At 39.6% G+C, this 23884-nt stretch overlaps 1 protein-coding gene across 1 annotated transcript in view; it reads left to right on the top strand.

The window, feature by feature from the left end:
* Positions 1-23884, top strand: part of ADCY10 (adenylate cyclase 10) — a 141811-nt gene that overhangs the window by 10529 nt on the left and 107398 nt on the right. Inside the window, exons 4-8 of the mRNA XM_089518331.1 lie at positions 5492-5635; positions 11990-12195; positions 13221-13317; positions 15723-15811; positions 23481-23672. Of these exons, the coding sequence (XP_089374457.1) occupies positions 5492-5635; positions 11990-12195; positions 13221-13317; positions 15723-15811; positions 23481-23672 (728 nt within the window). The remainder of the gene's footprint in view (positions 1-5491; positions 5636-11989; positions 12196-13220; positions 13318-15722; positions 15812-23480; positions 23673-23884) is intronic.

Here is a 23884-nt window from a genome sequence, read left to right as displayed (position 1 = left end):
CTCCTCTGCCACCTATCCCATCATCCCCTGCTGCTCCTGCATCCCCATCTCGCCCCCTCTGCCACCCTGCCACCCATCATCCCCTGCTGCTCCTGCATCCCCATCTCGCCCCCTCTGCTACCTATCCCATCATCCCCTGCTGCTCCTGCATCCTGATGAAGGATGACACCTAAGGAGGGGGCAGGGAAGGATAACAGTGTCCAGAGTCCCACTGAGCATGCGCAAGGGTGCCGATTCGAATCATTGAACCCTCCGGTGTGGTAATACAATGTGCACTCACTCTGCTTTGCTTGAATCCGCATCACGTGACTTGTCTGGAATTTATTTTATTTCTATGCCGCTGTTCTCCCAGAAAGGGACCCAAGATGGCTCACAAATATTAAGCTCCCATCATAAAATGGGATGTAAATAATGGGCCTTTATTAGACCTTAAACCTATTTAAACCCTAACTGATAACTGTAAACTTTTGAGACATCAACTGAAGGTAAAATCCAGATGTGTGTACAGCTGAAGCCAGGTGTCTTTACCTAGACTACCTCTTCAGCCTTCCCATTGGGTGAAAACATCAGACTCTGAGGGCAACTGAATCCTCGGATTGTATCTTCAGACAGTCATAGGGAGGTAGATATGAGGCAGATGTGAGGCACACTCTCCCAAACTCCCTTGAGTTTGTAAGAGAGGGCAAACCCCCCATATCTTCCTGAAAGGCTGTTTCATGAGCAGCCCCCATGGCCCTGATCCAGACCTTTCACCTCAATGGGGTGCCTAGGTGCACACTGGTTGTTCCCCCACCTCCATTAAGGCCAGGGGAAACCTAGTTAAACATCCTGCCCCAAGCCAACCACCAGTCCCTAGAAACAGTATGAGGTAGGGAAAAAAACCTGGGGAGCGACTGAACAGGTCCATACTGTCCTGAGGGCGGGATGGTGGGATGAAATCTTTCAAAAGAGGCCGATGAAGGGTCAAGACAGTTTAAATAGCTTATGTCTGCCTCCTGTTGGCAAGGTTGGGCCCATGAGGCCCAGCTCTCTTTTAAAACCTCTGGGCTCTCTATTCATGGGCAGCCTGAAACTCTACACCCAAGCCTATAATCTGTTTGGATGTCCAAAAATTCTGAGAAATACATTACAGTCTGTCCTTCTTATCAGGGACTTGTCATCCACAGATTTAACCATCCATGGGTGGCAAGCCCCCGTTTTGCTGAATGGCAGCACATGCGTGCCCGTGTCCATGCTAGCAGGTTCTGGCACATTGTCCCGCCATTTCTTTTAATAGGATTTGAGCATGCACATATTTTTGTATCCATTGGGGGGGGGGGTCCAGAATGGATTCTCGGTAGATACAGAGGTCTGACGTACAATAAAATAATTTAAAACATCAGCTAAAAGAATATAAAATTACAAATATTAAAACCACAAATATTCACCCCATAAAACAAACACCCCATATAAAAGCCATCCCGTGATTAAACATTAAAAGCCTGCCTGAATAAAACCTTTTTAGCTTGATGATGAAAGGCAAGCAGGGAGGGGGCCAGCTTGCTTCTTGTAGAAGGGCATTCCAGAGAGTGGGAGCAGCCTTCTCTCATGCCCTCATCAGGCAAGCCTGTGATGGTGGTGGGACCAAGAGAAAGCCTTCTTCTGTGGATCTTAGGGCTCTGGCAGGTTCGTATGGGGAGATACGTTCTCTCAAAGAGTTTGGACCTAAATTATGTAGGGCTTTATAGGTCATGACCAGCACTTTGAATTGTCCCCAGAAATGAACTGGTAACAAGCTGTCAAGGTGACAGGGAAATTCCCAAGACTCACCAGGAAGCTGTTTGGATCCATCAGTCTTCTGGGATGGACCATCCAGTTGGTTCCCCATCCCTTCACAGGTTCTAGGTCTGAGTGAGTCTAAACCTGAGCAGATAATGATCTGTCCATGACAACAGAACTACAGAAAGTTCCTCCACACCATTATCACCATCACTCCACTCACTACAGAAAACATGATCCAGAGTGTGCCCAACAGTATGAGTGAGGCTAGATACCACTTGGGACAGGACAGACCAATGGTTGTCAAGGAGGTCATGAAGCCCTAAGTCACTCCCAACAAGGTGGTCTCAGCATGGATGTCCCCCAACACCACAAAATGAAGGGGACTCTAACACTGAGACCACCCCAGCTATCTATTATGCAGTGGGGTGAGCAGTACCCCAACAGAATCCCTATTCTGTCCTGGCAACCCACCTTTAGGTATACACACTCAAAATCTGCAGACAGATAGGGCATCAGATTATGGGAATGAAATCATAATAGACCACTGCAACTCCACTTTACTGCCCTCCAGGTCTCAATGGCTGCTGCACAGGAAAACCTAGTGGGCAAATCTGAGAGAGATTACCGCTTCCACCCACAACCTTCACCCCGCAGTATCCAGCCAACTCTCTATTATACAAGTCAGGTCGGCCTGCTCATTCAAGATCAAATTCTGAATGGCACTTGTTTTCCCATTCACCAACCTGGCATTCAACAGCAGCAGACTGTCACCAAGATTATCCAGGTTATTTGAGCTTGAAGACAGTTTGGGGTAATCAGCACTCTGCTATATTCACATCTCTTCTGATAACACAACTGTTTCCCATCTGCATATCTACCGCTGCCTTCTACTATTTGCAGTAGTTTCTCCCTGATTCCCCTCACCTGCCACCTTGTTTTGGAAACACATCCTTCCTTCCAACACAGAAAAATGTAAGATAGTGCATTTAGGGCAGAAAAACGAAATGCATAGATACAGGATGGGTGACACTTGGCTTTAAGCTCCCCCCTGGGGCCACAACAAACTACAGTTCCCAGAGTTCCATAGCATGGAGCCATGGAAGTTAAAGTAGTGTCAAACCAAATTATTTCTACAGTGTGGATGCAGCCCAGGTATTGTGGGCTTTGCCTAGTGGTGGCTCTGACTCCTTCCACTGGTGGCTCTTGCTCATGAATGGAATTATTTGTTGGTTTTTTCTGTCTGTCAATTAAAAAAATAAATAAAAATTCCAAGCCCTGTTTTAAGAAATGAAGGTAAAACTGGAGACCTCCCTGCATGAGGATAGGCTGGAAAACATCAAAATGGAAGCTTTTCTAAGCCTTTAAAGCAGTGATTCCCAAAGAGGTTGGCATGACATCCCCCCCCGGGAGCAGTGGAAGCATCCAGGGGGGCAGTGCGGGAAAAGAGGGCAGTAGGAAAGTGGTGAAAGGAGAAAGGGATGGCAGGGGGTCTTTCAGTCAAAGTATTACTAAGAAAGAAGGACAATAAGCAGCCTTTGGGATCATGGTGGGGATGAGGGTTCCATGAAACCTCTTTTCAGGGTCCCTTAAAACCACCACACAGCCTGGCTAATTGCTTTGTGTGGTGGTTTCTCCCACTCTCCACCTCCCCACACAAGTTCACTCCATTATTATTATTATTATTATTATTATTATTATTATTATTATCCCGGCCCTTTCCCAAAACTGGGTCTCAGAGTGGCTTACAATATTAGGGGAAAAAACCTCACTACAATTAAAAGCATACAAAAAAGCTCTGTAGGGAAGGCATGTCTCTGGAAAATGAAGGGAGGAATGTCTGGCATCAATTCTTGGAAAGAGTCCTTTACCTTGGATTAGCTCCAGTAGTTAAAATCTCTCCCTTTCCACATCCTTGCCAGTCGTCAGTCCAGAGCACATGGCCTCTGTAAACTCCCTACACATACACTAGTTGCACCCCTGTCTGCCCTGATGAAGAGGGATTAAGAGTCCTTCCACACAAGGCAGAAGCTTCTCCTTTTGCACCTGGTCACTTTGGGAGCAGCAACTGAGCAGCTGGATGAGCAGCAATTAAGAGGCCACTTACTCACACTGGCCTTTGCCGTAAGATAGAAGCATCACTGGGATTGGTTTCACCTAGTGACATAACTCATGGTGACACCTCCCCCCATTGACCTCCTCCCCATCAGACCAAACAGAATCATTAGGGATGTTTTTTGTATTAATGTTACATCTTAATAATTCCATATATCTCTGAATTTAATGGCAATAGTAAACAACTCCAAAACAACTTCTTAATTATCCTAACTCCTGAAACTGAAGACCTCTGTCTCCCATTCACACAAGAGATGCCAGTTTCATGAATGGGGTGCAGGAGGAATCCAAAGCAGGAGTCTGGTATGTCAGTGGGAGACAGCAGCCATATTATTATTATTATTATTATTATTATTATTATTATTATTATTATTCTCCCTTTCTCATGGCTGGATGAGGCTAGGCCAGGAGGATGGAGGAAACCAGAAAGTCCTGCACTGTCTCCTCTTCTCCCAAATGATGTTTGAAGCTCAGTGGAGAAGGAGAAAGGAGAGGCCTTGTTTCCCCCCTTATTTTGCCACACTTTCTCATCCGCTGAGCTTCTCATGTCTTGCAAGATATGTTAATGTTACACCCCATTTCTTCCAAAAGGAATACATTAGGTAGCAATAGTGGCATTGTTAGGGTGTTGGTTGTGGTGTCACCCCCACATATAGTGTCACCTGGTGTGGCCCACACTCCCCTACCACTTAGTGACACCTCTGCCACAAAGCTGGCATGAGCGAGGGGCTTCTCATTCACTGCTCAGCCAACTACTAGATTGTTTTTTCCAGGGTGATGAGGTGATAAAGGGAGCAGCAATTGAGATTGGTTGTTCTGAATGTGCAGTAGAACATAGTAAGTAGACCTAATATCAAGAAATATGTGTTTGGGGGGGGGGGCACTAGGGTTGTCACCCAAGAGAAAAGGGGGCTGTAGTCCAAAAAGCTTTGGGGACCACTGCTTAAAAGAATTGGGAGACAAAAATAGTAGTACTTAGGATATTAATTGGATGACCATCACTATTACCTTTGAACTGATGGATTCAATTTGAAAATAGAAATTCACAAAGTGGACATTGTTGGTATTCTACTCCTAGTTGGAAACCTTGAGTGCTACTTTGCTGGTATCAGTGCCTTTCAACTCAATATGCCAGGAATAGACAAGAGAGAAATATAGTCAGAAGTCACCAGTACATATTACCCACCATAACTGCTCCCTCCGTCCCCCTCCCTCCCCCACCAATGTCCAAACCCTTTAAAAAATCTGACCAATTTAATTTGAAAGTGAGAGTGACATAACATCACTTCCTCTTCACCAAAGCAACTGGGGTGTTGCAGCAGTGAAAATTACTCCTTGCATAGTTGCCCACCCCCACACTAAAGAAATTTGCTCTCTTACTATTCAATATGTTAACTGGGATGAGACATTTGTGGCTAGATGTACAGACAGCCACAGAGCACAAAATGTCACAATAAGTCACTGAAGCAGATGACAATGCAGGAGAAGTACACATCTGTCTTTGAGAATTGAGTGCTTAAGAGAGATCACATATTGACAGACTTGACTTGACCAGTCTAGGTCTAGCTCTGGCGTCACTGCTTCTCATAAACCAATTATTTCTTTCTGATATTTCCAGGGGATGCTTTACTGGCACTCTGGAAGGTGGAACGTTGCCATATAAATGACATCATCACTCTGGCACTGAAATGTAGTTTCAGCATCCAACAGGAGTATGGTGTTCGTGACACTGAGGTGGGACTGGAGCTACGAGTGAAAATAGGTACAGTCTGCTTTTCTCAGACAGAGCTTAGAGCTAAGCTAAGAAGTGTATTGGCTATGTTGGCCAGGGCTGTGGGGAGCTGCAGTCCCACAATGTCAGGATGGCCACATGATTCTGACCTCTGATGTAGCACTTGCAGCCTTTCAAGCTTTTCCTTATGAAAAGCCCCAGGCCTGACACATGTGTCAACTTTACGCTGTACTGAGATAAACATTGGACAAAACTGACCACCAAAAAATGGCAGATTGGGGCTGTCCTGGAGCTGCTTGCCCCGGAGCCACAACGACTGCATGCGTGTAGCCTCAATCTGCCCTGCCACCCAATTCTGAACTGCACTATGAAAAGGAGTGGTTTTTACTGCTCCTTTTCATGGCGGCTTTTCTGGGTTTGGGCAGTCTCCAGGCAGCTTGAGGGCATGGATCATGTAATCACCATGTTCCCAAGCTGCTTGGAAGCGGGCTTTTTTTGCCTGTCTGTTTCAGGCTATTGTCATAATTCTTTGCAATTAATGTTACATGGACTATTGCATTGCTCATTCCTCCTTGTTCCTTTCCAGTGCTGGGATGTGGCAGTTTAGGATTGACATGTCATAAAACCTGAGAACTTCCTGTCAAAATGCCTCTAAACTGATTTTAAATACTCTTAAAAGGTAGCTTTTAGAAATAACTAGACAGTAATGATAATATTTTATAGTAATAAACTAACACCTTCCCTGCTTATTACCTTACTTTTGAAAAGTAACATTGTTCCACCCCAAATGATTTAATCTACTAGTTACTAGTAACCATGTTACTTCCAGGTTATGAGTCACAGGAAGATAATGTGACAGAGAAAGCATTAGATTTTAGAAATCTGGATTCTATGACAAGTGGATTTGAAAATCACTGTTCAAACATATATTGCCTTGCTCGTTATTGTTCTGATGTGACCCACTGTAAGAGTCTTTTTGGCTGAAAGTGAAGTAAAATATTTTTAAAAACAAAACAAAAACCCAATTCACTTCCCAGGCAACCTCCCTTAGATCAAGGCTTATTTGCAGATAACATCTCCCCTATTATCTGGAAATTTGATAAGCATGCCTTCTGTTCCCTCATAAAAGTAATTTATAAAGATGTTGGAAAACACTGGCCCCAGGTCAGAATGCTGAGACCTCCCATTAGTTGTTTCTTTCCAGGATGAAGAGAAAGTATTGGTATCTTTGGGTTTTGGTGGGTCAACCAGTTACAAATCCACCTAACAGGGCACATTTTATCAGACTGTCTGCAAGAATATTCTGGGGAAAATCCGATCTATCAAGGTTGTATTTCTGTCAGATAAAGATATAAGATTAGTTTGGCATGACTTGTTTTTGAGAAGCCTGTGCTAGCTCTTAGTAATCCATTCTAATATTTCCTTCTGAGTGTTCACAAACTGACTGTATTCTCTTAAAACTTACCTGGTATTTACATCAAGCTGACTGGTCAGTTCAGATCTTCTCCTTCCCCCTTTCCCCTTCTCAGAAGAAAGGAAAACCACCCTTTGAATCCTGTCTGTTCGAGCCCTTAGTCCCAGTGCTGGCAGAATTCATGGATAGGGATGAAGCTTTAATTGAGATTGAAAGTGACAATATGTATAGGCTGATTCAAGGATAGCCAGGATTAGAAACCTACCTAGATACGTTATTCTTATTTTTTTGTTCGTAAACATGTCAAAGGCACGTTCCAGACGTGCACAAAGTATGTACTAGGTACGTACTAGGGTTAGGAAAGGGCGTCCTTTCTGGATGCCCTAACCCTAGTACGTACAAAATGGCGGCGCCCTTTCTACATGTGCGCCGCCATTGGGACATCACGACTGCTCCGCCTCCAAATGGAGTGGCACGGAAGTGATGTGCTGGCGCCGCGCAAGGGCACCTGGGGCACCCTTTCTGCGGCGCCAGAAGGAGCTCCGAAACAGAGCTCCTTTCAGCTTTGCATCACTGAGTGCAGCCTTTAGACGGCTGCGCCAGCGACGCAAACCAGAAAGGGGCCAAACAGCCCTTTTCTTTTTGTCCCCACCGCTGTCGGGTGTCCTTGGGGCATGAAGCCCCAAGGATACCCCTTTCCAGGCTGCAGGGAAGCGGCCTTTTGCCACTTCCCCACAGCCTGGAAAGCGGTGGACCTCAGAGGCTGCTGTTGTGGCAGCTGAGGCCCTGATCAGGTGGAGAAAGGGGAGGGTACAGGCTGCCCCAAAGGGTCGGTCTGTAAACTGCCAAAGATTGTTGCTTAAAAATTCAAAGAACATCTTCTTTAAAAATCAAGGACCGAATAATTGAAGTATTTAGAGATTTCTCTTCAGAAATATTGGCCTGTTACAGATTGCCAAAATAAAGCTGCTTCGGGTCTCTTTGGAGGTATGCTATTTAAATGATGCATGGGTCCTAAGAGTCCGGAGGTCGTGCCAAAGCCACACTCCATTCCTAAGCACTGGAGTGCAGCTTTGGTGCAGCTTCTGGATTCTTAGGATGCATACATCATTTAAACAGCATACCTCCAAACAGACCCGAAGCAGCTTTATTTTGGCAGTCTGTAACAGGCCATTGAGAATAAGGAAGGAATATGCTTTCCTTACCCCCCCTCCAAAAAAAAAATTGAGGGAACCTGAGGTCAACTATAGGTGGCTTCTCCCAAAAGGTCTGCTATTTTGGTACCATGTGGAAAAAATTACAATCAAAAATAAAGAACAAGCAAGGAAATTCCTTGACACCTATAGAATGTCTAAAAAGATCCTAATTCACAAGATTACAAGAATAGAAATAAGAAACATAACAGTGAGAATCAGCTAGTTTCTCAGTCTGAGGGATTGTATAAGAGGGAAAATGCAAAAGAACTCAAATTGAACATTGACTTAATACACCTGGAAGCTACGATAAACATCAAAATGAAAACTAATTCTAACATCCTTCCAGAAATTTTTCCACTGGATAATAGTGAATGTATGAAAGCTAGGGAGAAACTACTCAAATTGGAAGTTCAAACATCAAAGCTCTGCCCCTAAAAGATCCAGGAACAGCTGTGCTTTTAGGCGAGGACACTAACTCATTACTAATCAACCATGAATAAGAGCTACAAACTCTTTTTGTGGAATGTGAAAGGAATAAATAATGTAATTAAGAGGGAAAAGATCTTCCAGCATATTATCAAGCAACATTTTGGTGTTGCATGTTTATAAGAAATAAAAAAAACCCAGATAATAATCTACTAAAAACAATAGATTGGGGTTGGACTATACATCCCTAACCAATAAACAGGAAAAAAGGAGTAGGTTTATATATTCATAGTAAATTCAACTCTAAAGAGTTTGTTAAGGATGCAAAGGGTAGATATGTGGGTGTTTTAACAGATATTATAGGAGAGAATGCTTTGATAGTTGGCATATGTTCTCCAAATGAAAATAAACAATCCTTCTTTAAAGAACTTAAAATAAAATTTTGGACATAAATTTTGACTCGTTCATTTTGTTGGGTGACTTTAATGGGGTGATTGGTAGACTAACTAACAAAAAGATCAGAAAGATGCATGGGAATCTTCCGCACTCCTTTGAATTATTAGATTGCTTCTCACTAGCTGAGCCTTGGAGAAATAATTATAATCAGAATAAATCCACAGTGCGCCAGCCGTGGGCATGCATAGACATGTTTATAATTTCAGCTCCCTTGATTTCTAAAGTGACAGATCTAGAAATCAAATCTAACTGGACCTCTGATCAATGTCCCATAGAGATGCACTTAGAATTAATGAAGAAATCATGGAGTTGGAAACTAAATAAACTTCTATTTAAAAAAAAAGAATAAATTTCGAGAAGAAGTGGAGGAACATTTAACAAACTACTTTGAGCTTAATATTTCGAGTGAAGCTAAAACTGAAAATATCTTCTTGATCTTCTTTTGACACTTTCCAATCCTGTAGACAGCATGGACCCCTTAATAGAAGAACTGGACAATTATGCAAAGGTCTCAGGATTGACTGTAAATAAAAATAAATCTTCCATCTTAGCTTTGACTCTTAATAAAGAAGAACTCCAACTAATAGAAAATAAATCAGATATTCAGAGACAAAAAAGATCAGATACTTAGGAGTCTATATTTCTCCTAACAATGTTGACCTGTTTAAAAATAATTATGATAAAATCTGGTCAGAGATTAAAAAGAATTTTACCAAATGAATGTCCTCCCCAAACTTATCTTTCTCTTCCAAAATATCCTGACTATTTTTAACACCAGTCCCTTTAAACTGTGGTAAAGAGATCTTTCAAAATTCATATGGGGCAGAAGAAAACCAAGAGTCAAAATGGAGGTCCTTTCAGGTAAGATTACTAGAGGAGGACTCTTATTATCTGAACGTCTATTATGATGCAGCTTGTTTTCAATGGTTGTGGAAATGGTTTAACTTGAATGACCAACAAACTTTAGATCTAGAAGGATATGGGTTACGCTTTGGCTGGCATGCTTATCTTTTTTACAATAAGCACCAAGTCAATAAGGAATTTTAAACCATTTGATAAGGAGATCTCTATTTAAAGTTTGCAAACATATAAAAACTATATATGCCCCAAAATACCATTATGGGCATCCCCAAAGGAAGCTCTTTTTAAAGATTCTAAACTAGCCAATGGGTTGTCGCTTACTTACAAGGACTTAACTGTGAAGGAAACAAAGACTTAAAATTTAAGATTTATTACCCAAAAGGAAATGGAAGACCAGGGATGTTATAAAGGATGGTTCATTTATAGATAGCTCCATGATAGATTTATAACCTATATCAAAAACCCGAGCATTGACTTGGGCAATGTAGAATTCCAAAAGCTGATCCAGACTAGTAAAAACTACAGAATCTTGAATTTATATGATCTCTTCTTAAAATGGGATAAGGAACAGGTGACATGATTAAATGGGCTCAAGATCTAAGCCAGAATATCCCATTTGACCAATGGGAAAGGAATTGGAATAAAAGAATCAAATACACAATTAGTACTAGCCTTAGGGAAAACCTTTTAAAAATGCAGTCCAGATGGTACTTAATCTCAGTCAAAATTGCCAAAATCTATAAAACACCCACCAACAAATGTTGGAAATGTGGGAAAGAAACAGGCTCTTACATACATCTTTGGTGGAACTGAAAAGAAACTAAGAGATATTGGCTAGAGATCTACAAATTAATCAAGAAATGTTAAAGTGTAAAATGAATTTTGATCCAAAAATTTTCCTATTGAGTATGGTGATGGATGAACAACTAGAAAAACAATATGGAAAATTGTTGTTTTATATGTCAACAATAGCGAGGATAATGTTTGCAAAACTGTGGAAAAGAAAAGATTATCCAGATGTACAGGATTGGTTATCTAGAGTACTTGACTTTACTGAAATGGACAAACTCACCTGTATAGTAAGATGCTATAATTGGGAAGAAGCCAAAAGAGATTGGGATCCAATGTTACTCTATCTGGAAAAAAGAGGAGATAAGTTAGATATTTAATTATCCTTTGTTATTATAACTGCAGAAATATCTTTACTCTCTTTCTTAATCTATGCTTAAATATTAAGTTTGGTGTATAGACATACTTTAATCCACTAAAATAATAGCCATTATATTTAGCTAGACTATTTTTTATTAGACACCTTTGAGATAATTCTTTTATTTGAACTATTAAACCTCCAATCTGTAATATTCTTGGTCTTAAGTTTAACCTAATCGGTTAATTAAGAGACTAGAGGAAGAATTTTGGTTATGTTGAAGATCAGATAAATTCCAGGAAGTCATTCATATATATATTTGTTTTTGTGATATGTTAGTTTGTTGTCTTTGTCTCTTCATTAATGTTTAATAAATAAATTAAAAAATAAAAGTTGTGCTTGCTCTTTGCTAATATGCAGATATAATGTAAATAATCAAACAGATCATAATTATGTTGACTTCAGATGTACAGGAATATATTGCAAAACTTTGGTACTGTACAGTATGTTTGTCATACATACTTTGGGGTCTAAGGAATGCATAGCATAATGCAAAGAGGAAGAGGAAGAGGGAAATATAATTATCATTAATAGTGATATTATCAATGATCAATTATCAAAAATCAGGGCAATTGAAATGAGAGGTTTCCTCTGGAACAGAATGCTGAAAAAATATCACGGTTCTGGGTGAAATTTAGTTCATGTGTTATGGCCCTCAATACAATAGGAATTATTTGCACCTTAGTAGTGGCAGTTTATTTCAGTTGCCATGTATTTCTAAATGTTCCACCAAGGATGCTTTCAACAAGAAATGTTTAAATAATGCAAACACTCTTAAGTGATGAGTTGAGGTTCTAAAGTGAAGATGGTGTATTTTTTCCCAGGACTATCTGCAGGTCATATCTCAAAAGTTGTTCTTGGAGACAACAGGCACCAGTATTTCTTGGTAATTGGCCGGGCAGTGGATGAAGTGCGGTTGGCCCAAAACTTAGCAAAAGCAAGTGAAATTATCTTGTCACCAAATTGTTGGGAGCTTTGTGATAGAAACTTAATTGAGGTGGAAAGAATTCAAGATGAACGAGCAGTTAAGGTGAGTGTCCTGCCATGAAAATACAATTGACACCCACCATTGCATATGAACAGTTCTCTGAATTTTTCTCTCTGTGTGTTTCATAGAATCATGAAATTACAGAGAAATGTAATGGTAGTAGCTGTGATATAAAACAATGGGCAGTATTAAAATTATAGCTTTAAATTACAATATGATACACATAGCCTAAATGTATTTATATATACATAGTTTCATGTGCTTAAAGTGAAAATGTGGTAAAATTGGATGTTTTTAAAGTATTTTTATTATAAAATTAAATTAAAAATATTTAAAAATAATTTTTGAAATTTGAAATTTGATTTTATTTTTAATCTGGGGCCTCTCCTTTTTCCTCCCACTGAGCCTCACCCCACTCACCCCGTCTCTTCATCATTTTAATGGGACAAAGCAGAATGCCACAGCCTATTCCTGCCCAAAGGTAGATGTTTGGGGAGCAATGGGGTCATGCTCTCATTAGGGTGCCACCTGGTGTGGTCTGCATCCTCCTCACTCTTCTGGTGATGTTATTGCTTTAACACACAATGCTTGTCTCAGCTCCTCACTTCCATACCTGTCTTTTCCCTCTGTACACAACTCATCTTCCTCAAGGTGGGTACTGCAGTTATTAGATACATTTCATTCAAAAGAAATTCAGTCTGAAGGCACTATCCTGAAATAAACAAGGAAGAAAGACTCTGTTCAGTAACTATAGAATGAATGGATTAATATGCTATACAACACTATGACTCTGTTCAGCTGCTGTAACTGCTAGTATCCTAATGAAAGGGGGAAAAAAACAGAATGAGAAATCACTGTGCCTTTGGTAACTCAGAAGAGACTATTTCCCTATCAACAGCTGCAGAAGTAAAAACCATGCCTGTCCTCAAGGGCCTGAGGCACCAGGGGAGATGTGCAGATAAGAAATAGGCTTGCTGTTTTATGGCATAGCAAGAATGGCTGAAGATAGCAAGTTGAAGGGATATGGGATAAATATTTCTGAATGGGTATGTTATTGTTCCCCCCAGGTAAGATACATTAAGAATGTTCATGAATTTGACACTGAGGAGTTCTTTGATAGATGTGCAAACTACCTGTTTCAAAATCGCATCTGTAGCAGTTTTGGTAAGTCTGAAAACTATACTGATATTTCTTTCTTTCTTTTTAAAAATTTGATTAAAAATATAGCTATAGATACATACAATTACATTAAACACACACACACAAACATAAACCCTGAACATAAAATAACACACACACACATCACTATATATACAATCTTTTCCCAACTGAAAATATTTAACTCAAATTATATTAAATTTCCTAAACATATATCCAAGTTAGACTTCTTTTTCTAATGATATTTTAAAAGTGAACAAGCAAACAATCTGTTGGGGATGCTTTGATTGTGATTTCCTGCATGGCAGGGGGTTGGACTGGATGGCGCTTGTGGTCTTTTCCAACTCTACAATTCTATGATTCTATGATAACCAATTTTGGAACAAATTAATCACCTGTATGGGTAATCACAGTCTGCAATATGTGTAAAGTGAGTGAAGGAATAAGATTAGTTCTACTAAGGGAATAGTGGCTTAGGAGATAGAATCAAAGAGTTGGAAAAGACCCCATCGAGTCCAACCGCCTGCCATGCAGGAATATTCAATCAAAGCATCCCTCACAGATGGCCATGCAGCCTCTGTTTAAAGACCTCCAAAGAAGGAGACTCTGCCACACTCCAAGGGAGTGTGTTCCACTGTCAAACAGCTCTCACTGTCAGGAAGTTCCTCCAAATGTTGAGGTGGAATCTCTTTTCCTGGAGCTTGCATCCATTGTTCCAGGTCTTGTTCTCTGGAAGAGCAGAAAACAAGCTTGCTCTATCCTAAATATGACATCCCTTCAAATATTTAAACAGGGCTACCATATCATCTCTTAACCTTCTTCTCCAGGCTAAACATCCCCAGCTCCCTAAGTCATTCCTCCTAGGGCATGGTTTCCAGACCCTTCACCATGTCAGTCATCCTCCTTTGGACACACTCCAGCTTGTCAACATCCTTTTTGAATTGTGGTGCCCAGAACTGGGCACAGTATTCCAGCTGGGGCTGATCAGAGCAGAATAGAGTGGCACTATTACTTACCTTGATGTAGACCAATGTTCTGCTACTGCTGATTTTTCTGGCTGGCCCAGTCTGCAGTGTCTCTCATGTTCCTTGATTTGTATTTAAGCACTGCGTCAACAGTAGCAAAACACGTTATAAACCATCCTGGGCATAAAATGCTCTTTGAAAACACTGAAATTCTGGACCATGACAATAACTATCAGGTCAGAATGCACAGAGAAGCCATTGAAATCCACAAGCACCTGGACAACTTCAACAGGAAAGAAGAAACCCTTAAGGTTAGCAAAGTTTGGCTACTAGCCCTGAACAACAGTAAAATCAAGACCCAGCAAATGCAAATGAAAACTACCCAGGGTCAGGGTTTTTCCCAGCCGACAGTGGATTTCTAATTAAACAGAGACAAGTCCTCTGCATATTCTCCCACCCTGAGGCCTTGCCATTCAACAACAGAACAACACACACATTAACATGGAAATCACTCCTTCCAACCCAGAGTGGGGGATATATATATATATATATATATATATATATATATATATATATATATATCCCACTCACTTCTATGCCAGCATTCTCTGAAGATCCCAGCCACAGATGGTGGTGATATGTCAGGAACAAACTCTTTTAGAACATGACCATATAGCCCTGAAAACCCACAGAAAACTATGGATGCCAGCCATGAAAGCCAACTTCACATACACACCCCTCTTAGGGAGAAACATTTATGGAGTGTCACAGCACTCTAGGATTCTCTCTCAAAGTCCTCCATGAACCAACCACACAAGATACCTGTTGTCCCTGTTTGGATAGCTAAGTCCCTATTCACTGAGCTCGAGAGCTGAGAGATCAACTCTATAGGCAGCTAGCAGCTGCTAACCCTGCCCTCAAACAAGCCAGTGACTCAGTTCTTCTTAGCTTGAGAAAACCTAGGCCATTTTCTTTGGCAAAGTACATGATCCCAAATACATAAAAACAGACAACTAAGCCTCCAAATAACTCAGCAAAATAAGCAGCGTAATCCAGAAGACACAATCATAGTTTATTTTATCTTTTCCAGAAATTCATCACAAAATGTCAGTTGTTCATGTGCTGTTAATTCCTGTCCCAATATTTATGGAATGTTTCTAATGTCCCATAAAATCATAGTCAAATAGTTTCAGAGACTCCAGTTCTCTCCTCGTCCATGAAATCCATTAACAAAGGGATAGGTAGCTAGCAGTTTCTGAAGCTGCATGTGTCCTAGATACAATTTGCAGAGCCTGGTGCTATCAACAATTCTATCCTACAGGCTAATATTTAGAGAAAATGCAAGTAAGATGAGAGGGAAGTAACCACTATGTATAGCAAAAAGCATTTAAGTATCTATAATATTTTTCTTCCTTGATTGAAAATGTTCTTACCTTCCTTCACTAGAGATTTTGAGAAACGCTTCTGTGTTGACTCCAAATAAAGAACTTGAGAAACATTTGAGAAAATTTGTGATGAGAAACATCCTGAAGAAGGTAGTTCAGAAGACACTCTATTGGTGTTATTTTTTTAAAAAAACATATTACTACAATATGATGTGTTCTAAATAGAAAATGCTGCCTGCAGGGGATGCAATTGTTCTCTACAATTAAAAAAAAAGAAATTTCACATGTAATTTTCTTTTCTTTTTTTGTAATTTTTATTTATAATTTATTTAATATACAAAAAATAAAAAAAACCCTCATCATTACACCATTGGTGTCAGAAAATACATTGGAAAATATTAACAAATACTTCCATAGTTACTTTGAATACAATTCTCAACTCCATACATCACAATCTCCTATTTCTCTTTTTTTTCATTCTCCTTTCTAGCTATTTTCATGTTACCTCAAAGTATATTACTAATCAATAAACTATTATCCATAATTGTTTCTTAAGTTGCATGTTATCTTATCGTATCTGCACCCTTATTGCTTATACCTGCACTTTGCCATTATCAGGTCCCACTCTTCTTCTATTGCTGTAACATCTTTATGTGATAAACGGCCTGTTAGAATGTCCATCTCTCGAAATTCGTAGATTTTTCCCCACCTAATTTCCAAATCTGGTATTTCTTGATTTTTCCAATATTGAGCTAATGTGATTCTGGCAGCTGTTATTAAATATAATATAATTCTTCCATAACTAATTTTAATTTGCATAGGAGTTTTGTCCAACATATTTAGCAAATACATTTCTGGCTTCATTTCAAAATTGAGCTGTAGAATTTGTTCAATTTCTCTATGTATGATTTTCCAATAGAGTTTCAATTTTGGGCATTTCCACCATACATGAATGCAAGTTCCAGGTGCCTTTCCACATTTCCAACATAATCCTGGGCCTGTTTTGTAAATTTTGGCTATTTTATTAGGGGTCAGATGGCATCTATGCTTCATTTTCAAGAAATGTTCACAGAGATTTGGGGATTTTGTAAATTTCTTTGTTTTTTCTTGGGCTACTTTCCAGCTGTCCCGTTCTATAGTGCATCCTAAATCGGATGCCCATTTTATCATTGTGTCTAAAACTGGTTCTTTCTCTTGCTCCAATTTTCTAAGGAATTTATGTAATTTTGCTGTCTTTTTGTTAGCTGTATCCAATAAAATTTTTGAAAATTTCAAAGTTTCTTTTTCAAAGTCTTGAGATTTTCAATCTATTTTAAATAGTTCTTTGATCTGTAAATAAAAATACCAATGTACCTTAGGGTCCAATTGTTTTAGTGCTTCAATGGGTTTCATTTCATATTTATTATCTCCAGACTTAACTAAAATGTCTTTGTAAGTCAGCCATATGTCAAGGTCCTTCCATCTTCCAATAAATGCTTCTTGGGGAGATAACCAAAGTGGAATCTCCCAGTATATTTTCTTTTTTGGATTTTCCCCATACTTTTAATAGAGATCTTCTGGTCACATGATGTGAAAAATCTTTATCAACAGCTGCTTTTCCATCCCATATGTACGCGTGCCAACCAAATCTATTGTCAAACCCTTCTAAATTGAGAGGCTTCTCATTTTTTAATGTTATCCATACAGTAATCCAATTTAAAGCATTCGCCTCATAATACAATTTTAGGTCTGAGATTCCTCCTCCTCCAACTTCTTTTTGGTATATCATTACTTTCCAGTTCACTTGTGGTTTTTTTTATTGTTCCAAACAATTTTAAATTCTCCTGCCAATCTTTGAATATTTTATCGTTAATCGAAATTGGGATTGTTTGAAATACAAGTGATCCATTTAGTTTTGGCCAATTTTTCATGCCTTTTTTGATTTCTGCCCATTTTATCTTATAGTTCTCAAAAAGCTCCATATTTTTGTTGGTTATCCATACTCCCAAATACTTCACCTTCTTTTTTTACCTGACAGTTTGTAATATCTTCTAGCTCTTGGTCTTCTGTTTTGGTTAAGTTCTTCGTTACCATCACAATTTTCTGATAGTTTACTTTAAAACCAGATATCTTCCCATACTCTTCAATCACATAAAACACCTGCCGCGCTTGTCTCATCGGATCCTCTAGTGCAATTAATACATCGTCAGCATAAGCTTTCATCTTGTAGTTATAGCCTTTAATTTGAGTACCTTTTATCTTTGAGTCATTTCTAATTCTGTTAACGAACACTTCTAAAACCATAATAAACAATAAAGGAGACAGTGTCGTGCTCCTTTCTGGATCTCAATACGTTCTAATTTATTTCCATTAATTATACTTTGGGCATTTTGGTCCTCATATATTCCCCCCCCCCCCAATGTTTCAAAGGTTCCCCCAAATCCCATTCTTTTCATGATTTCAAACATGCAATTCCAGTTTACGCTGTCAAACGCTTTTTCAGTGTCTAGAAATATCAATCCTAATTTTTTGTGGTTGTTTCTCTCATAGTATTCCAGTATTTCGATAACAAATCTAATATTGCCCTTCAGTTGTCTTTTTGGGAGAAATCCCGATTGTTCTTCTTGGATGTAATCCTGTAATACTTTTCTGAATCTATCTGCCAAAATCAGCGTGAAGATTTTATAGTCAGTATTCAGTAAAGAAATTGGTCTGTAATTAGTCACTTGTTTGGAGTCTTTCCCTTCTTTAGCAATCACTGTTATATTTGCACTCTTCCATGATTCGGGAATTCCCATTTTTATTTATGTCATTCAAAGTTTTTAAAAGAGGTAATTTAATTTCTTCTGAAAATTTCTTATAATATATTGCTGTGAATCCATCCGGACCAGGTGCTTTGTCAAATTTTAATTTACTTATGGCTGACTCTGTCTCCTCTTCTGTAATAGTTGCATTTAGTGTTTCCTGTTGTTGTCTTGATACTTTTTTAATCTCTTGTTTATCTAGGTAATTTTGAACATGTTCCTCTTGTATATCATCCTTCTTATAGAGTTGTGAAAAATATTCCCAAAAAATCGTTTCTATTTGTTTTTGTTTAAAACAAGTTAATTTTCGATTTGTGTAATTATTTTTTTCCGTTTCTCTTCACGTAATCGCATTTTCCCAAAAAAATATGTTTAATAAACTTTAACTTCCTTTCCACTTCTTCCGAGATCTTCACTTCCATTTGTTTTTTCAGACTCCTGTACCGCCTTCCCTTCCGATCATTTGTAGGATCTTTATTAAGTTCCATTTCTGCTTGTCTGACTTCTTTCTCCAGCTGCTGCATTTCTTTTTCTTTCTTATGCTTCATTTCTGCGCATCTCTATATTAAAACTCCCCTCATCACTGCTTTACTTGTATCCCAAACCACTTTATGGGATGTCTCTCTCTCTGAATTTTCTTTTTAAAAAATCTTTAAAGTCTGCTTTGCTTTATTTAGAAAATTTGATTTATGCAAAAGTGAATCATTCAGTTTCCATGAGAATTTTTTAATTTCAGATTGCACATATAAGATTGTTAAGTTATGATCTGATACCAATTTTGGTAGTATGTCCATCTTCTTTATATTTGGTAATAATGAGTTGGAAATCCAAAACATATCTAGTCTCAAAGTCGATTTATGTGATTCTGAAAAAAAGTTGTGTCCATTTAGGGTTGGTTAAATCTTTCACCATACATCCACCAAATCAAATTCATTATATCATTTCAAAGAAAGAGGAGGGGAGTTTACCTTGATGTTTCCTAATCTTTTTCTTTGATGATCTGTCCTTAGTTGGGTCAACAACTCTGTTGAAATCACCCATTAGAATCACATTTTTGTATTCGAAATCTCTTAATATATCTGTAATTTTTTTGAAGAATTTTTGTTTTTCATCCAAGGGTGCATAAATTTCAAACATCAAAGTTTTTTCCCATCTGCTTGCAATTCAATTGCTAGATAATGGCCTCTGTCGTTCTTACATATCTCTGTAGCACTGTATTTATTGTTTATGTACATTACGGTACCATTCTTTCTTTTTTGATTTGCAGCAACAAAACATTGTCCCAATTTAGGATTTTTTAAATAATCAACGGCTTTTTGTTTAATTTTGATTTCTTGAAGACATATTATATCCATTTTTTTCTTCGTCAAATAATGAAAAACTTTACTACATTTGAATTTAGAGTTTAGTTCTTTTACATTCCATGTTCCAATTTTCATAGACATTTTTGGATTAATACATTAATAATATATATTTTTGAATTTTCTATCCTTCTTAAGTTCCCATTTCCTCCTCTTTCCTCTTCTCCTTTTTCTTGTGTGTCCAACTCACCTTCTTCTTTTTCTTTCCCCATCAGTTCCGGTGTAGATTTGCCACTTATATCTCCTTCTCCTTTTTAACTTTTCTTTTTAGTCTCCCTTCTTGTTTGTCTTCTAAACTCTTCTTGTGGACCCTTTTCTTCATCTCGATGCAGTTTTCTCAAAAAAATTAATGCTTTTTAAACTGTATTTATTTTGAATCTCTTCTGTCTGTACAAGACCGAAACTCCTTCAATCTTCTCCCAAGAGAATGAAATGTTCCTTTTAAGTAGCTCTGTTGTAAGGAATGTATGGTCCTGTCTCATTCTTAATACTTCCAATGGGATATCCTTATAAATTTTAATATTAGAGTCTTCTAGTGTTAGATCCTGAATGTAGCTTTTTTAAATGATTTTCAAAGATTATTGCCAGTGGCCCTGAAATTACTTCTGCCAGTTCTTTTAATACCATTGCATGCATTTCATCTGACTTGAAGATTTGAATGGATTTAGATTAACCAGGTACCTGTTTACTTATTCAGTGCTGCATTTCCCCTACTACATCCTCTTCTCCATTTTGAGCAACCTGTACATTATCTTTAAATTCTGTGTAGATTTTCTTCAACTTGTATTTCAGTATGATGGTTGGTTTTGTTTTCTTGTTCAGTTTTACTCTGATTTTTGATATTAGCAGTTCATAGTCTGTGCCACAATCTGCTCCTGTTCTTGTTTTTGAAAAGAGAATGGAGTTTCTAAAATCATAGAATTGGAAGGGCCATCAGGTCCAATCCCCTGCCCTGCAGGAATACAGAATCAAAGCACCTCAATATATGGCAATCCAGCCTTTCTTTAAAAAACCCAAAGAAGGAGACTCAACCATTATCCAAGGCAGCATATTTCTCTGTTGAACAGCTCTAAATGTCAGGAAGTTCTCCCTAATGTTGAGGTGGAATTTCTTTTCCAGTAGTTTGAATCCACCACTCCAAGACCTGTTCTCTGGAGCTGCAGAAAAAACTACACCTTGCTCCATCTTCAGGGCTATGATATCACCTCTTAACCTTCTCTTCTCCAGGCTAAACATACACAGCTCCCTAAGTCTCTCCTAACAGGATGTTGTTTCCAGACCTTCACCATTTTGGTTGCCTGCCTCTGGACACACTTCAGCTCATCAACATCCTTTTTGAATTGTGGTGCCCAGAATTGGATGCAGTGTTCCAGTGATGCTTGACCAAAGCAGAATAGAGTGGTACCATTACTTACTTCAATTTAGATGCTGTACTTGTATAGATACAGTCTAGAATCACCTTTTTAGGTGCCCCATCACACTGTTGACTCATGCTCAACTTATGGTCTACTAGGACTCCTAGATTTCTTTCATGTGTAGTCTTGTTCAGCCAGGTGTCCCCCATCCTATATCTCTGCATTTCATTTTTTCTATCTTACATTTCTCCGTGTTGACATTTATTTTGTTAGTTTTGTCCAAGCTTTCTAATCTATTAATGTCATTTTGAATTTTGATCCTCTCCTATGGGATATTAGCTACTTCTCCTAATTTGGTGTTACCTGCAAATTTGATAAGCATGTTCCATATTCCCTAATCCACGTCATTTTAAAGATGTTGAATAGCACTGGGCCCAGTACAGGACGCTGTGGCACCCCACTGGTCACTTCTCTCCAAGATGAAGAGGAGCCATTGCTGATCACCATTTGGGTTTGGTCAGTCAACCAAGTACAAATCCACCTAAAACTGCATCCTGCTCCTTCATCCCCCCCTCCTCCTTCATGCCATCCTCTCTGCCACCCTGCCACATATCCCATCATCCCCTGGCTGCTTCTTCAGTCCGATCCTGACCCCAGTGACCCCCTGCGACCTATCCCATCATCCCCTGCCTGCTCCTTCAGTCCAATCCTGACCCCAGTGACCCCCTGCAACTTATCCCATCATCCCCTAGTTGCTCCTTCGGTCCAATCCAGGCCCCAATGACCCCCTGCGACCTATCCCATCATCCCCTGACTGCTCCTGCATCCCAATCCTGGCCCCAGTGACCCCCTGCGACCTATCCCATCATCCCCTGCCTGCTCCTTTAGTCCGATCCTGGCCCCAGTGACCCCCTGCGACCTATCTCATCATCCCCTGCCTGCTCCTTCAGTCTGATCCTGGCCCCAGTGACCCCCTGCGACCTATCCCATCATCCCCTGACTGCTCCTTCAGCCCGATCCTGGCCCTAGTGACCCCCTGCGACCTATCCCATCATCCCCTGACTGCTCCTGCATCCCAATGAAGGATGATAGCTAAGGAGGGGGCTGAGAAGGAGGACAGCGTCCAAAGCCCCATTGAGCATCTGCAAAGGTGCCGATTTGAATAGTTGAACCCTCTGGTGTGGTAATACAATGTGCACTTACCACGCTTTGTTTGAATCCGCATCACATGACTTGTCTAGAATTGAACTGACTCCGCTTCCCCCTCGATTCAGAAGGGGAACGGAAAGGTAACCAGGTGTGGTAAAACATCACATTTTAAGGTGAATTCGCATTGCTAGACAGGAGTGACTCCAGATCTGGTGTGAAAAACATCACTTTTCGCTTTGCTGGAACAGGAGTGACTGCGGATCTGAGCTGCAAACCTCCCATGTATGATAAGGCTCTATGTAGGGATGTGATTGCCAGACAGTTTCAACCCTCCTTTTTTTCCCTTTTCCCATGTTGCTGCTTTACTTTGACTCTGAGGAGACCATCGCAAGTGAGTATCATCGTTAGATAAGCCAAATGTCCTCTGTCCTCTTTTCCTCCCTTTTCTTCTTTTAGTCTTGAGTGAGAATGTGGATGCCTGTGTGTTTGTATGAGTGTATCCCTTTCCTATAAATAAACCAGCTTATACAGTGCGCCCTTTTTTTATGCGGGGGATCCGTTACAGACCCCCCCCGTGTAAAAAAAAGTGTATGCTCAAGCTCCATTGAAAATAATGGGGCTCATGCATGGTGCAGCAGTGCACGTGCGCCATGGGCACGCACCCCATTAGTCTTAATGGGACACGCCACCCCATGCGCCCCGCACGCTCCCATGGGCTCCCTCATGGCATTCAGCATATGCTGAAAGCCGCATATAGTGCATCCACATATGACACAGTGCACTGTAATAGAAAGAGTTTGTCTCTGCACAGTTCCTGGAATCTCTGGTCAATCTGTATACATCATTGGGGATTTGGTCCACTAGGGTAATTGTAAGGAGCCTTTTGTATATGTGTTGAGCTAGTTCTCCAAATCTGAGCAATCATCCTTACAAAAGGGAACTTTTCTAAGAAGTAATGTTAATAACTACATGGATTTAATGTGAAACACTTAAAAAATTATCGGAGCATTCATAACTATAAGAATAAAAACTGTGTGTCTGTCTCTCGGTGTCTGCATGCTTTTTCTCTCTCACACACAGTTTTATAATCCTTTATCACACTTCCCCTTTCTCTTTTTTTTCTAAGTTAAAGTTAATTAAAAAGTTAAAAACAGTATGTTTTGTTTTCCAGATTGATGACAATCAGCCACTGGAATATTTGTCAGAGCTTCGACCAGTTACCATTGTTTTTGTGAACTTGCAGTTTGATGAAAGTGCTAATACTCAGCATCTGTGTAAGGCTATCCAAGATGCCTACACTAAAATCATAGCAGTTATCCATCCTCTCAGTGGAAAAATCAACAAGGTTTTTATGTTTGACAAAGTGAGTGCAGGGATCTTTCTCATCCTAGGTTGATTCTAGTAGGAGTTTAGCTGCCAAGCACAGGAAGAATCAGTTTGTAGCCACACTGCAGAAATAAAGCAGGATGATTCCACTTTAATTGTTATGACTTTAACCTGTGGAATCTTGGGATTGTCATTTTTTGAGGACTGGTCTGTTAGAGAGCCCTGGTACCTCAACAAACTACAAATCCC

Source organism: Sceloporus occidentalis, unplaced genomic scaffold, assembly GCF_023333645.1.
Source record: "Sceloporus occidentalis isolate IW3139 unplaced genomic scaffold, rSceOcc1.0.p SCAF_3, whole genome shotgun sequence".
NCBI lineage: Eukaryota > Metazoa > Chordata > Lepidosauria > Squamata > Phrynosomatidae > Sceloporus > Sceloporus occidentalis.
The sequence above is the reverse complement of the archived record's forward strand: the minus strand, read 5'-3'. Positions and strand labels throughout refer to the sequence as shown.